Source organism: Hemiscyllium ocellatum, chromosome 1 (genome assembly GCF_020745735.1).
Source record: "Hemiscyllium ocellatum isolate sHemOce1 chromosome 1, sHemOce1.pat.X.cur, whole genome shotgun sequence".
Taxonomy (NCBI): domain Eukaryota; kingdom Metazoa; phylum Chordata; class Chondrichthyes; order Orectolobiformes; family Hemiscylliidae; genus Hemiscyllium; species Hemiscyllium ocellatum.
The window spans coordinates 148177781-148193120 of NC_083401.1; the positions used below are offsets into that span (position 1 = coordinate 148177781).

Below are 15340 nucleotides of genomic sequence, written 5' to 3' on the forward strand. Positions count from 1 at the left end.
TTTTGTCTCCCTTCAGGGTGACATCTTTAGTGCTGTGTAATCTCTAGATGAAGCTTTATCCGGAGGCTACACAGCACTGAAGATGCCACCCAGAAGGGAGACGAAACATGCCAAAAAAATCAACCAGCTTGGTGAACTGACCAACAATTCCAACCACAATCTGAGCTACAGATCTTCACAAAAACCTTAAAGGATTAACCTCCAGCAATAACAACTATCTTCCTTTGTGCCAGGTATGACTTCAGCAAAGAGTTTTCTCTCTGAATCCCATTGGCTACAGTCAATTTTGCTTAGTCTTCTCTGACATGATGTCAAGGAGAAGGTGAAGGGTGAGGGGTTTAGAATATTTGAGGAAAAGTCTTTTTACCCGGAGGGTGGTAGGAATCTGCAATGCACTGCCTGGTAGGGTAGTAGAGACAGGAAACCTCACAACCTTTAAAAAGTATATAGATGACCACTTAGAAAGTCATAGCATTCAAGACTATGAGTCATGCGCTGGAAATTAGGAGTATTGTCGATAGGTCACACAGACTTTATGGGGTAAAGGGCCTCTTCTGTGCTTTCAGACTCTCTGACAGTCACTTTCACCTCACCTCTGGAGTTCAGTTCTTTTGTCCATGTTTGGATCAAGGCTTTAATAAAGTTAAGCCTTGGTTCTGTTCGCCAAGCTGGGAATTTGTGTTGCAGTCGTTTCGTCCCCTGTCGAGGTGACATCCTCAGTGCTTGGGAGCCTCCTGTGAAGCCTGTTCCAAAGATGACCGCTATGAAGAAGTTCTCCTTCTCCCTCTACAAGAATCTCAGTGAGCCCCTCTCTCACTGCAGCCCCCAGATCGTATTAACTCTGATCATCAAGAGTAGACTGGCAAACTGTAATTGCTTGAATTGGACTTGTCTTGCTTTTGTTCATATTGCCTGGTAATGCCAGTGTTGTAGTTGTCTGGGAAAGCTTTTCTGGGTCAGGGTACATAGGTCTTGAGTACGATTGCTAGAATGCTGTGAAGCAGTATAACCTTTGCAGTATCTCCTTTGCAATATCTAGTGCCTTTACCAATTCCTGGATATCACATCATATTATCTGTAGACTGGCATCTGTGACCTTAAGAGCTGGGCACCTCAAGAGGAGGCTAAGATGTTTTATTCATTTTCACTGAAGATGATGTGAATGCATCAGCCTTGTCTTTTTGAGATCTTTATGGAGCTACCTCTTCCTGTTAATTGTTTCATTAACTACCACCATTCACAGTTGGATGTAGCAGACCTGCACAACATGGATTTGATTTGTTGGTTGTGGGATTGCTATGTATTGTCCATTACATTTTGCTTCTGATCTCCATATTCACCACATGATATAGAGTCATAAAGATGTACAGCATGGAAACAGACCCTTTGGTCCAACTCGTCCACGTCAACCAGATACCCTAGATTAATCTAGTCTCATTTGCCAACATTTGGCCTAGATCCCTCTAAACCCTTCCTATTCATATACCCATCTGGAAGCCTTTTGAATGTTGTAGTTGTACCAGCCTCCACCACTTCCTCTCCCATACACGGTCCACCTTCTGCGTGAAGGAGTTGCTCCTTAGGTTCCTTTTAAATCTTTTCCCCCCCTCACCATAAACCCATGCTCTCTAGTTTTAAACTGCCCACCCTGGAGAAAAGACTTTGTTTATTTACCCTATCCACACCCCTCATGATTTAATAAACCTCAATAAAGTCAACCCTCATCCTTCGACACTTCAGGGAAAATAACTGCGGCAGCAATAGAAAAAGTGTAAACGTGTGACAATAGATTTGACATTTTAAACAACTAAGCAATCGAGACACATAGACACACTGTCAGAAGTCAGAAATCAGCTTGAAAAGGTTCTTACAATCTGACTAATAAGCAAAGCAAACCTCTCAAAGTGCAGTCAGTGACAGTCTGTTAACTGAAGTGTTCTCTGACAGTTAACAAATACATTTCCTCAAGGATGAACTATGTCTGCCTTCTATCAGAATTGTTATATTGAGAAACTCTGGATGGTATAAACTGCTTAATCAAATCAGCTGAGAGATTTCAAAGAATGTCTCTGCCCAATCTGCAGATTTACATTAGAATGGTCTTATGCTGTATAGATTTCAGATTTGTTTGATGTATCAGGATCATGAATCATTGAATGTGCTATAGGAGGGATTACATTAATTTTACACTACAACTGGCAACTTCCATAGTGTGGAGTGTTGGGATGGACTTTCCCCAATTTAAGAAACGGTAATCAATCAGAAGACTCACAGAAACCAGTTACTGAAATTCCATTTGGGGAAAAAAAATCTTGCTGCTTGGATTTTCTGAATATTTATGTTTGACAGTTGAAGCAATCTGATTGACTTTAATGTTTTGAATTGATGCTGTTCTACCTAATTTTCTTATTAAAGGCAGGAGAAAAACATTACCATCCAGACTGTGCACGATGTGCCAGGTGCGAAGAGATGTTTGCAGAAGGCGAAGAAATGTATCTACAAGGTACATATGTTCCTGAAAGATCATAATGGGCTATTATTTCCTCTGCTTAGGTCATAATCAGACTGCCCAAGGCAACCTCAAGCCATTGGTACCTGCTGCAATGAGAAATATCTGCTTTGTGAGATCATATGGAATTCCAAAGAAGTGGGATTGTGTTATGGTCAGGGTTCTGACTGCATATAGCCAGACGTAGAACTGAACAAATGCTATTTATGTTAATGTAATTGAAAACGATTCAAAGAAAGAAAGTGGAATATAAAGAAATGCATCAAAAGTTATTATTCAATTAAGTAATAGAAATGAAAAGTGTAGTTTTAGTCTGTTGTATTTGAGAATCCAAGCTACTTCATTGTGCAGCATTGCTATAATTGGACAGGTGCCTTTGGAGATCCAAAGGTTTTGAGAGGATAAAAAATTGTGGCCCACAATTTTGCGTGAAGCTGCAAGAAGCATTTACCTCTATATTATGGTCTCTAAGTACTTAAAGACCAGTCGTTAAAACAAACCAAAGAGACACACTAATCCTCTAAGTAATAAATTCACAGGGCCTTTGCAGGCAAAGGATTGTTTCCACAACTCTTAAGTTCTTTAATATTTTTGACTGGGATCTTCACTCCCTAAATTAGTTGCTTTGCTCCATTTTGAAAACTAGTGAATTGATGTTCAGTTATACACCCATATAGTTCTTACTCCATTTTAAATAGAACTTCTTAGATTTTTGCTCCTTTGGAATTATCATTGTTGACAGCCATTTTCCACACTTGGGATAAATTAGCATATTCGTTTATTGCTTTTTGGTTCTGCTATCTATCTTGTTTGTTTCTAATGATCAGCCTAACATTCATATAATTGTCCCAAAATATTATCAAAAACTTGTATTTGTATTGGACTTCTAAAGAAATATTTGAATGCCTAAGAAGGAGGTAAAAGTATGTTGATAGCAACAATGAAGGAAATGAAAGGGAAATATTATGGAAGGGTCAGAGCATGGGAGTTTGATTCTATGAAGGTGATGGAATCTGCAAGTTCATGCAACATTTGATTTATGTTGCCTAGAGGGATACAACATCTGAACCACAAATACGAGTACTAGAAATAGGATTCTGCTCGTTAATAATCAGCAGGACAACAGAACGTACATAATTGAAATTATTCTTAAATCCTTGTTCTTCCAAAATGCTGACTACATTCTTTACAATCCACTTGATACTTATCCGTTCAGACAGTTGGTGTCCCCACATTGACTTGCTAGATTTACAGAATTTCCTGCATTTGTGACTTATTCCAGGCAGTGCTGCAGAGAATTAAAACCCTCTGTCATATTGGGAGGCAGCAGGGCAGTAGATTCCACTGCTATGCCAACCACTGCCACATTGAATAGATAGAACATGCAAAATTTACAGATATGTCTGATACTTCATTAACATCCTTTTGTGACAAGACTACTACAGCCAGGAGCTGTATCAAGGCTGCCAATCTGCATTCTCTGGTTGCCTGGTGTAGAGGGTATCACTCAACTTATGGTCATCACCCCACCCACAGCTGGAGATGGAGAGACCCAGAAAAAAAAGTACCACAGTTCAGCAATGCCACCCTACACGTTCTTCTGAAGCATGTCCAAGAGAGAAGGAAATTTCCCTCCTTTTCTGGGGGATGGCAACATGAGGACATCATGATTGATGAAGGCAGCCTGGTTGAGGTGTCCCCAGCTTTTCGACAGGTCAAAGAAATCTGACTAGTATGCTGCAAAAGGAAGACTAATCTACATTGTAGAGGGTAGGTACCACTGTATACTCGATCCTTCTTGCTCCTTTTATTGCAAGTTAAACTCAGAAGGGTGCCACTACCAAGGACTGTCACACACACATTTAAATGAAAAACATCTCCATTAGATACCCCGTGTGCAATCAATATCTGTCACACCTGCATCACAGTGCCACTACTTCTCATACATCAGCCAAAGATCGCACCTAAAACAGAAAAGGAGCATCAACACTCAGCTCAATGACCTTTCATCACCACTAGGAGAAAGTGCACATCTGGTGACTTTTACCAAAGGCTTGCATGGAATCAGACACAAAACAGCTCACAGGTGTATCAGGCATGCACCTCATATAAAATTCTGCATCATCTTTAGCTATTTGACAGACTTTCAATCGGAACATTTTAACTTTAAAATATCTCCATGTAACACGCAAGAATAATCACAGCTTTGGGGTATGACATCTCCCTCTCTCTTTATTCACCAACAATCGTATAGTACATTTGTACTCCTGCTAATGCCTCCGAATGCATTTCTCCTGGAGGAGAAGAACGTGCATGTATGTGTAGTCGATAGACCGAGGGAAGATTTGCTTTGTAAGCCTCCTGACTTTCTTTGAGGAACAGGCAACAAGGATGGCAGGACAGCAAGGTGAATGTGCCTGTTCTGAAGAGGTAATTGGATGCCTACAGCACCTAATGAGAAATCCTGCAAGCAGCTATTCCAGCTGCACGTTAAGCAGCAAAGTCATAACAAAACCTTGGACAAAGGTGGCAGCTCAATTTAGAAATCTTTCTTTTTCTATGCAGCCTTCAAATCCCAGTCCCAGACGAGGACTTAAAGAAGAAGAGCTCCAGCCCACAGGTCTATCTACCTTACTGCACACCCCTGAGGATGAGAGTCATGACCCCCCCAGAGGATGCATGAGCAAGGTCTTCCCTCCCCACCCTCCCCCAACACGGAGACATTCACCTAATGGTTAATCTATCTAGAATAGGCTAGGATCATGTTCTGCTGAACACAGCACTTGCACAAACTCTGAGCTACAGGAGGATGAAACTGCCGAGGTCTCACACGCTGATGATTGCTGGACAGCATTCTCCCCATGAATCCAAAACGGGTGATCAGTCACTGGACTTGGTAATTAATGAGCTGATGGAGAGGTAAGTAAGAGAAATGTCACTGGAGGTCAGAGATCATTTACAGACTGAAACAAAGGGCAAAGCAATCTGCCCAAGTTCGGTCTGCTATTGTGGATGCAACATGCATGTCTGCCTGTGTGAATCAGGTGGCAGCTGCCTCAGGATGAGCAAAATAGTCAGTATCTACGGGATGTATGTGAGAGTTGTCACTTCATTGCTCAAGCCATGGCTGCATTCATTCATCAGCTGCGCAGCCTTGATCTCTCACCAGGTGCCCCATCTGGGACAAGGACTGACCATCACTGAGTGCTAGTCTGTCATCTCAGGACTCTCCAAAGATGGACATTCACTCCACTTCCCCTTTTCAGGGTACGCAAACATATTGTTGGGTTGAGCTGAGAAGGTTGCCGGGAAACCCTCAGCAAGTTGAAGATCTCTCGGCCCAGCCAAACAGAAGGAACTGCCAAAGCCACCCGAGACAAGGTAGTCAAAGTAGTCAGCAGGCTTCCTCAAGCTTTGTTGCAGTTGCTAAGTTGAAACAAAGATGTAACGGTAGGAAAAGAAAGCAGGAATAAAAGAATGACTAGGGTAGGAATAGGTCCAGTCAAGGATAGTAGTGGGAAGTTGTACGTGGAGGCTGAAGAGATTAGGGAGACACTGAATGAATACTTTTCGTCAGTATTCACTCAGGAACAGGACATTGTGGCCGATGTGAATATTGAGTCTCAATTAATTAGAATGGATGGCTTTGAGGTATGTAGGGAAGAGGTGTTGGATATTCTGGAAAAGGTGAAAATAGATAAGTCCCCTGGGCCTGATGGCATTTATCCTAGGATTCTCTGGGAAGCAAGGAAGGAGATTGGCCTTGATTTTTATGTCCTCGTCTACAGGAATAATGCCAGAAGACTGGAGGATAGCAAATGTGGTTCCCTTGTTCAAGAAGGGGAGTAGGGATACCCTATTAACTATAGGCTGGTGAGTCTCACTTCTGTTGTGGGCAAAATATAAGAGAGAATAATGTGATCAAGGATAGTCAGCATGGTTTTGTGAAGGGCAGGTCGTGCCTCACAAACCTTATTGAATTTTTGAGAAGGTGACTAAGGAGGTGGATGAGGGTAAAGCAGTAGATGTGGTGTATATGAATTTTAGTAAGGCATTTGATAAGGTTCCCCATGGTAGGCTACTGCAAACAATACAGAGGTATGGCATTAAGGGTGCGTTAGAGGTTTGGATTAGGAATTGGCTGGCTGGAAGAAGACAGAGGGTAGTAGTTGATGGTAAAGGTTCATCTTGGAGTGCAGTTACTAGCGGTGTTCCGCAAGGATCTGTTTTGGGACCACTGCTGTTTGTCATTTTTATAAATGACCTGGAGGAGGGGCTGGAAGGTTGGGTGAGCAAGTTTGCGGATGATACGAAAGTCGGTGGAGTTGTTGACAGTGAGGAAGGATGTGGCAGGTTACAGCGGGATATAGATAAGCTGCAGAGCTGGGCAGAAAGATTGCAAATGGAGTTCAATGTAGGTAAGTGTGAAGTGATTCACTTTGGTAAGAGTAAGAAGAAGATGGGGTACTGGGCTAATGGTCAGATACTTGGTAGTGTGGATGAGCAGAGGGATTTTGGTGTCCATGTACACAGATCTCTGAAAGTTGCCACCCAGGTAAATAGTGCTGTGAAGAAGGCATATGGTGTACTGGCTTTTATTGGTAGAGAAATTGAGTTCCGGAGTGCTGAGGTCATGTTGCAGTTATAATTGTGTGCTGTTTTGGTCGCCATACTATTGTGTGCTGTTTTGGTCGCCATACTTATTGTGTGCAGTTTTGGTTGCCATACTTATTGCGTGTTGTTTTGGTCGCCATACTATACGAAGGATGTGGAGGGACTGGAACGGGTGCAGAGGAGGTTTACCAGGATGTTGCCTGGTATGATAGGAAGATCGTATGAGGAAAGGCTGAGGCACTTGGGGCTGTTTTCATTGGAGAAAAGAAGGTTTAGGGACGACTTGATAGAGGTGTACAAGATGATTAGGGGTTTAGATAGGGTTGACAATGAGAACCTTTTTCCATGTACGAGGGGGCATAGCTTTAAATTAAGGGGAGGTGGGTAAAGGACAGATATTAGGGGTAGATTCTTTACTCAGCGAGTCGTGAGTTCATGGAATGCCCTGCCAGTAGCAGTGGTGGATTCTCCTTCTTTATGGGCATATGGAGGATAGTGGGCTAGTGTAGGTTAGGTTGGGCTTGGATCGGCGCAACATCGAAGGCTGTATTTTTCTATGTTCTATGTTCTAACAGAAGTCATTTTGGACATGTAGTTGTGAATCTTTCGTATACATTTCACTTGAAACAAATGTAGCACATTTTATGACAATCCTGTCATCTCTTTTAACATGTTAAGACTTCTGACCATGGATGGTTTCCTTATAAACTACCTTGAGAGATGTTGCTCAAACTAGACACACTCTTGCATGTCTTATGCAGCAATGCAAAGAGCACTGAGGCTCTTATTCACTGCTATCCTCTGGGAGGAGCATAACCTACACAAAGCAGAAAAATATATATGTTTGGGTTTTAGTTATCAGCCAGTAGTGTCTCCCTCTACATCCCCGTGATAGATGAATGCCCTTTGCAAATAAAAGTTGAATCAATTAAATCCAACCCTTTGTAAGCCCGCATAATGCTATACTGAAGCTGTTGCTAGAAAACTGAGCAGGAGATTATTCACACGATGGGAGCAAGATCTTTTTCTTAAAATGACTAACAAAATAACTCAATGTTTTCAAGTCATGAATCAAGTGGACCCTGTTGATCAAAACACTACTGCTGCAGGATCGCAAAAGTTGTGAGCTCTGGATTATTACCTGACCCATGTGAAATCCAAAAATAGATAAGATTGGGAAAGTAAACATGTGGCTAAAAGAATTGTGTGGGCAAGAGGGGTTCCATTTCATGGGGTATTGCTATCAGTATTGGAACAGGAGGGAACTATACAGTCAAGAAAAGCTGCACCTCCAAGGGCAGCACAGTGACTCAGTGGTTAGCACTGCTGCCTCACTGCACTACAGACACAGGTTCACTTGGGTGACTATCTGTGGAGTTTACACATTCTTCCTGTGCTTGCATGTGTTTGTGCAGGGTCCTCCAGTTTCCCCCTCCACAGTCCAAAGACATGCAAGATAGGTGGATTGCCCCTGGAAATCAATCCATACTTTCCAGGGATGTGTAGGCTCAGTAGATTAGCCATGTCAGTGTGAGGTTACTGGAATGGGGTGAGAGCAGGGTCTGGGTTAGCTGCTGTTTGGAAGTCGATGCAGAATCAGTGGGCCAAATGGCCTCTTTCCACACTGTAGGGATTCTGTGATTCCACCTGAACCAGTCTGGAAACAGGATCTAATGGAAAGGCAAAATAGGGTGGTTGCAATGACTAGTTAAAGATGGGGTGGGGGGTTTGGGGTCAGGAGAGGTTATTCAAATTTCCTGAACAAGTTATAGGGCAGAGCACATGGAAAGGGTCAGAAAGCTAACTTAAAGTGCAACAGATAAGAGGCACCCATGACAAGAGGGGCCCAGTCAACACAGGATTAATGATGTTATACTTAAATGCACGTATATACGAAATAAAATAAATGAGTTTGCAGCGCAGATTGAAATTGGCGGGAACTAAATAGAGTCAGAGAGTCATACAGCATGGAAACCGATCCTTATTTCATCTTGTCCATGCTGATCAGATATCCTAAATTCATTTATTTCCTTTGCCAGCATTTGGTCCATATCCCTCTAAACCATTCCTATTCATATACAAATCCAGTTGCTCTTTAAATGTTGTACTAGCCTCTACCTCTTACTGTGGCAGCTCATTCCATACATGTACCGCCGTCTATGTGAAAATATTGCACCTTAGATCCTTTTAAAATCTTTCCTCCTCACCTTAAACCTATGTCCTCTAGTTTATGGCTTTCTTACTGTGGAGAAAAAGAACTTGGTTATTCACCCTTTCCATGCTACCCGTGATTTTATAAAACTTTGCAAGGTCAGACTTCAGCCTCCGAAGTCCAGAAAAAATAGCCCTTCTTTATTCAGCCTCTCCCTTTGACTTAAACACACCAGTCCCGGCAACATCCTTGTTAATCTTTTCTGCACCCTTTCAAGTGTAACAGCAGAATTGGAGACCAGAATTGAATGCAGTATTCCAAAAGTGGCCTAATCAATGTCCTGTTCAACCACAACGTGACCTCCCAACTCCTTTACTCAATGCACTGATGCCTTCTTCACTACCCTGTCTCCACCTTCAAGGAACTATGAACCTGCACCCTGAACATTCCCCTGGACCCTACCATTAAGTTTATTAGTCCTGCCTTATCAAAATGCAACACCTCACATTTATCTAAATTCCATCCATCATTCATAGAACATAGAACATAGAAGGATACAGCGCAGTACAGGCCCTTCGGCCCTCGATGTTGCGCCGACCGAATCCTACCTAACCTATACTAGCCCAATAACTTCCAAATGCCTATCCAATGCCCGCTTAAATGACCATAAAGAAGGAGAGTTCACCACTGATACGGGCAGGGCATTCCATGAACTCACAACCCGCTGTGTGAAGAATCTACCCCTAACATCTGTCCTATACCTACCACCCCTTAATTTAAAGCTATGTCCCCTAGTAACACCTGACTCCATTAGCGGTAAAAGGTTCTTAGTATCTACCCTATCTAAACCCCTAATCATCTTATACACTTCTATCAGATCTTCCCTAAACCTTCTCTTCTCCAATGAGAACAGCCCCAAGTGCCTCAGCCTTTCCTCATAAGATTTTCCTACCATTCCAGGCAACATCCTGGTAAACCTCCTCTGCACTCGTTCTAAAGCTTCCACATCCTTCCTATAGTATGGCGACCAAAACTGCACACAATACTCCAGATGAGGCCGCACCAGAGTCTTATACAACTGCAACATTCATCAGCCCATTGACCCATCTGATTAAGATCCCATTGTAGTCTGAGATAACTTTCTTCACTATCCACTCCAGCACCAACCAAGGATACCAACTATCTAAGGATACACATCCTATCAACAGGACAGACAGATGGGCAGAGGCTCAAGGTTACATAGTTCATAAGAAATGAAATTAAGTCTATAGTAAGAAGCATTATAGGATCATAAAGAGTCTGTGTGGGTAGAATTCAGGAATCGCAAAGAATAGAAAAGACCTTGATGGGAGTAATATAGAAGCCTCCTATAGCAGTCGTCAGGCTATGGAACAGAAAGTAATCAGGAGATGGAAAAGGCATGTAAGAGAGGCACTATTACAATTACCATGGGGGATGCCAGTATGCAGGTGGACTGGGAAAATCAGGTTGGTAGCGAATCCCTAGGGAAGGAATTCATGGAATTTCTATGAAATGGTTAGCAGCTTGTGGTAGAGCCCAGAAGGGAACAGCCAATTTGGACTTTGTCATGAGGCAGACTTGATTAGGGAGTGTAAGGTGGAATAACCTCTAGCAAACAGTGACCATAATATGATAGAATTCACCCTGTCGTTTGAGAGGGAGAAGCTGGAATCAGATATAATGGTATGACAATGAGTAAAGTTAACTACAAAGACGCGAGGGTGGAGCTGGTTAGAGTTGACTCTAAGGAGAGCCTAGCAGGAGGTTTTGGGGGTAATTCAGGAGGCCCAGCAGAAATTTATCCCAAGAAAGAAATAACAGTCCAAAGGGAGGCAACCATGGTTGACAAGGGAAGTCAGGGACAGCATAAAAGAAGAAGCATACAATGTGGTGAAGATTAGTGGGAAGCCAGAGGATTGGGAAGCCTATAAAGTCAGCAGAGGAACTAAAAAAGCAGTAAGTGGAGAGAAGACAAAATATAAGTGTAACCTAGCTGATACTATAAAAAAAGATTGCAAAGAGTTTTTTTGTTCGACATATAACAGGCGAGAGAGAGGCAGGAATGGACTTGGACTGCTGGAAAATGATGCTGAAGAAGTAGAAATGGGGGAACAAAAGAATAACAAGGAACAGGTACTTTGCATCAATCCTTAGGTGGCACAGTGGTTAGCACTGCTACCTCACAGCGCCAGAGATCCGGGTTCAGTTCCCGCCTCAGGCGACTGACTGTGTGGAGTTTGCACATTCTCCCCGTGTCTGCGTGGTTTTCCTCCGGGTGCACCGGTTTCCTCCCACAGTCCAAAGATGTGCAGGTTAGGTGAATTGGCCATGCTAAATTGCCCGTAGTGTTAGGTGAAAGGGTAAGTGTAGGGGTATGGGTGGGTTGCGCTTCGGCGGGTCGGTGTGGAATTGTTGGGCCGAAGGGCCTGTTTCCACACTGTAGGTAATCTAATCTAATCTAATCTCATGTCTTCAGACAGTAGCATACCAGAATTTCATTAGATGGCAAAGGTGATTGTAGTATCATTCACTAAGGAGAAGGTGCTGAGGAAGCTGAAAGGTCTGAAGGTAGATAAATTATAAAGACTGGCTGGATTACACCCCAAGTTGCTGAAGGAAATAGCTGAGGAGGTTGTGGAGACATTGCTGGTGATCTTTCAGGAATTATTGGAGTCAAGGAGGGTTCCACAAAACAGCTAATGTAATGCCCCGGTATAAGAAGGAAGGGAGGCAGAGATGGGAAATTGTGGTTGGTTTGCCCAACCTCAGTCATTGCTAAGATTTTAGACTATGTTTTTAAGAATGAGATTATAGAGTACTTGGAAGTACATGGTAAAATAGGTCTGAGTCAACACAGCTTGGGAAACTCATGCCTGACAAATCTGTTATAATTCTTTGAGGAGGTAGTGAGCAAGTTGGATGGAGGCAAGCCAGTGGACATGATCTATTTGGATTTCCAGAACGTCTTTGACAAGGTGCTGCACAGAAAGCTGCTGCATAAGAGCCCATAGTTTTAGGGGCAAGGTATTGATATGGTTAGAGGATTGGCTGATTGGCAGAAGGCAAAATGTGGGGATAAAGCAGTATTTTTCAGGATGGCAGTCAGTAATTAGTAGAGTTTCCCAGGAGTCAGTGTTGGGACCAAAACTATTCACATTATATAGTAATGATCTGGCCAAAGGAACTGAGGGCATTGTTGTTAATTTTGGAAATGACAAAGAAAGGTGGATGAATAGGTAGTGTTGAGGAAGTAGTTGGAAAGACTTGGACAGGCTAGGAGAGTGGGCAAAAAATGGCAGATGGAATGCAATGTGGGAAAGTGTGAGATTATACATATTGATTGGAAAAATATGTAAATGGGGCAGGTCTTCTGAAATCTGAAAAACAGAGACCCAATTCAGGATTTTCTTAAGATTAACATGCAGGTTTAATTGGCAGTGAGGAAAGTAAATGCTTTAGAGTGACTTCCTACCCACAGTTAATGGTCAGTTATCTATTCCACCCTATAGCTTTTACTTATTCAAATAATCAGAACCAATCTCAGATCTGTTGGACAATTGCAAAGGCTGAGGTCCCTGCACTTCAGCTCTCCCCTTACCTGTCTCATTCACAATCACATGCTGTCACACCTTCCTTATCCTGAGCACTGACCAAATTCGATGGCTTTATCCTAGGGGGTGTGACCACTGCTATAAAACATCCAGGTAACCTTGCCCTCCCTTGTTTGTTGCAGTGTCTGTAGTTCAGCTCCCACCTCGTAATCTATGAGCTGAAACCTCTCAATTTGTAAACATTTACTGTTGATATGTTTGCCTGGGATCACATTGGTATCCACAAAATTCCAGATATTCCACCTATGACTGTCTCTGTCCTGCCATCTTTAATCAACTTTGTAAATAATAAGATAAACAATTTATTCAGTTCTTTGCTTCCTATAATATATAAACGTTATCACTTACTCCCTGTACTCTTTAAAACTTAAGGGATAGAATAGATTTAATGCCTAACCAGATGCTCACAAAACAGCTATCATCTTCCCCTGTAATAGGGGAAGAACCAAATCCAAACTGTCAGCACTCAGCCTCTGTAACACTCATTGGTTTGCTCTTCTAACTGATGCTGTCTGCTTGTGGGACCTGCTTTCACTCTTTATTAATACTTCTTTCTCTTCTCATTCGTTTCAATTTTAATAAAGCTAACACAGTAGCATGTTTAGGTTGGGCAAACATCTGGTATTGAAGTATTGATCTGTGAAGAAATATCAGGACTGAGATTTCTGTTTTCCCTTTGAGATCCTGACAGAGTCAATCTGCACTTTGGTTTTTTTCAGGCTGCTCATGTCTTGTGTGAAAGCTTGCATCCTTAATTATCAGTGGTGGTTTTTCTCTTCCTGATGCTACCATGTGTGGGCCGATTGTGGCTTTGGAATTCATTTTGCTTTACATGTATGCTGCAGTTTGCACCTTGATGTTTGGTGGTCTTCATTCTCCCATGCAATATAGTCTTATAACCTTGGAATCTAAATCCTGCATCACAGTTCCATTCCCAAATCCTTAACATTCAAATAAGCAGGCCTGTTAATGCACCTGAATGGCTGAATGATGAATAATCTCAAGACCATAATCACTGCTTGTGATTCTTAGGTGCTGTTTGTGTCAAAGGTTAATGAATAATGGGATGGGGTTGAAGAGCTGGTGCTTGGAACTGAAATAACTTAATCACCTTTATTCTGCATTGATAATGTCTCTTTATTGTAGAACTCTTAACTGAATGTTCTTGCACTGGTATTTTTCAGGTTATTTTGGTTGCCTCAGTAGGATCTATTTACACTCTGCAGAACTACATACAAGTACATCTGGAGCCCTTCTCATTTGCACTGTGCATTCTCTGAGTCTCCTTGTGACACACAACTTAGAGAGAGATGTTGGGGTTTTAAACTTTTACATCATCTCTTTCACCATCTATGCTCACCCTTTAGAATGCATATTTCACCCTATAACTGTAGATGGACTTTTCCTCTTCTGTAACACCATTTTGTCCTCCTTCAGCCTCTCCTATTATGGTAGATCCCTTTCAGTATTTCCATTGATATTCCTGTTCTTCCTCAAGACCTCGCTCCCATCAATTCCTCTTGTCCAGCCTCAATCTTACACCATCCTCTTATTCAATTGAACTGCTCATTCTCCATCCTCAGCCTTAATTCCATGACCCTGTCACTTTTACCTTTTCACTGGGACTCTCCCCTGGCATCCTAGGTTTCTCCTTCCCTTCTCCTTGGGTCCTACCAGTGTCCCCGACAGCAGTGCCCTTTAACTTCCATTCCCTACAATTCCTGTCTGGCCTCCTTTTGAGCTTTCACTGCGTACACTCTAAGTGTTTAACTACTTTGAGCAAGAGTCCACATGACTGAAACATCTCATGAGCTGGTCAGTGAGGCTGTGGCCCTTACACTGTAAATAGGTGGTTTAACCCGAGGGTCGCCACTCTTCAGACATGGGGAGAGGATGAGAAGAAGAGTGCTTCGTGGTAACCTCAGCCAGTCTAGGAATTGAACCCACACTGTTGGCAATACATTGCATTGCAATCCAGCCAACTGAGCTAACTGACAAATATCACTGCATATTTTAAAAAATTTTCCCAAGAGTTTCTTCATTCCTTCTATTTCAATGGAAATGCTACATTTCTGTCTGCTTGTAACCCAACCACCCCGTGGCTCAACACTTCGGCTCCCCCTCCCACCCCACCAAGGACATGCAGCTCCTTGGACTCCTCCATCACCAGACCATGGAAACACGACGGCTGGAGGAAGAGCGCCTCATCTCCCGCCTAGGAACCCTCCAACCCACAAGGGATGAACTCAGATTTCTCCAGTTTTCTCATTTCCCCTCCCCCCACCTTGTCTCAGTCCCAACCCTCAAACTCAGCACCACCTTCCTAACCTGCAATCTTCTTCTTGACCTCTCTGCCCTCACCCCCAGTCCGGCCTATTACCCTCACCTTGACCTCCTTCCACCTATCACATTTCCAACACCCCTCCCCCAAGT

General features: G+C 42.7%; 1 protein-coding gene across 1 annotated transcript in view; it reads left to right on the forward strand.

The window, feature by feature from the left end:
• ablim2 (actin binding LIM protein family, member 2) overlaps positions 1-15340 on the forward strand; it is a 393205-nt gene that overhangs the window by 205056 nt on the left and 172809 nt on the right. Inside the window, exon 7 of the mRNA XM_060832673.1 lies at positions 2416-2503. Coding sequence (XP_060688656.1) covers positions 2416-2503 — 88 coding nt within the window. The remainder of the gene's footprint in view (positions 1-2415; positions 2504-15340) is intronic.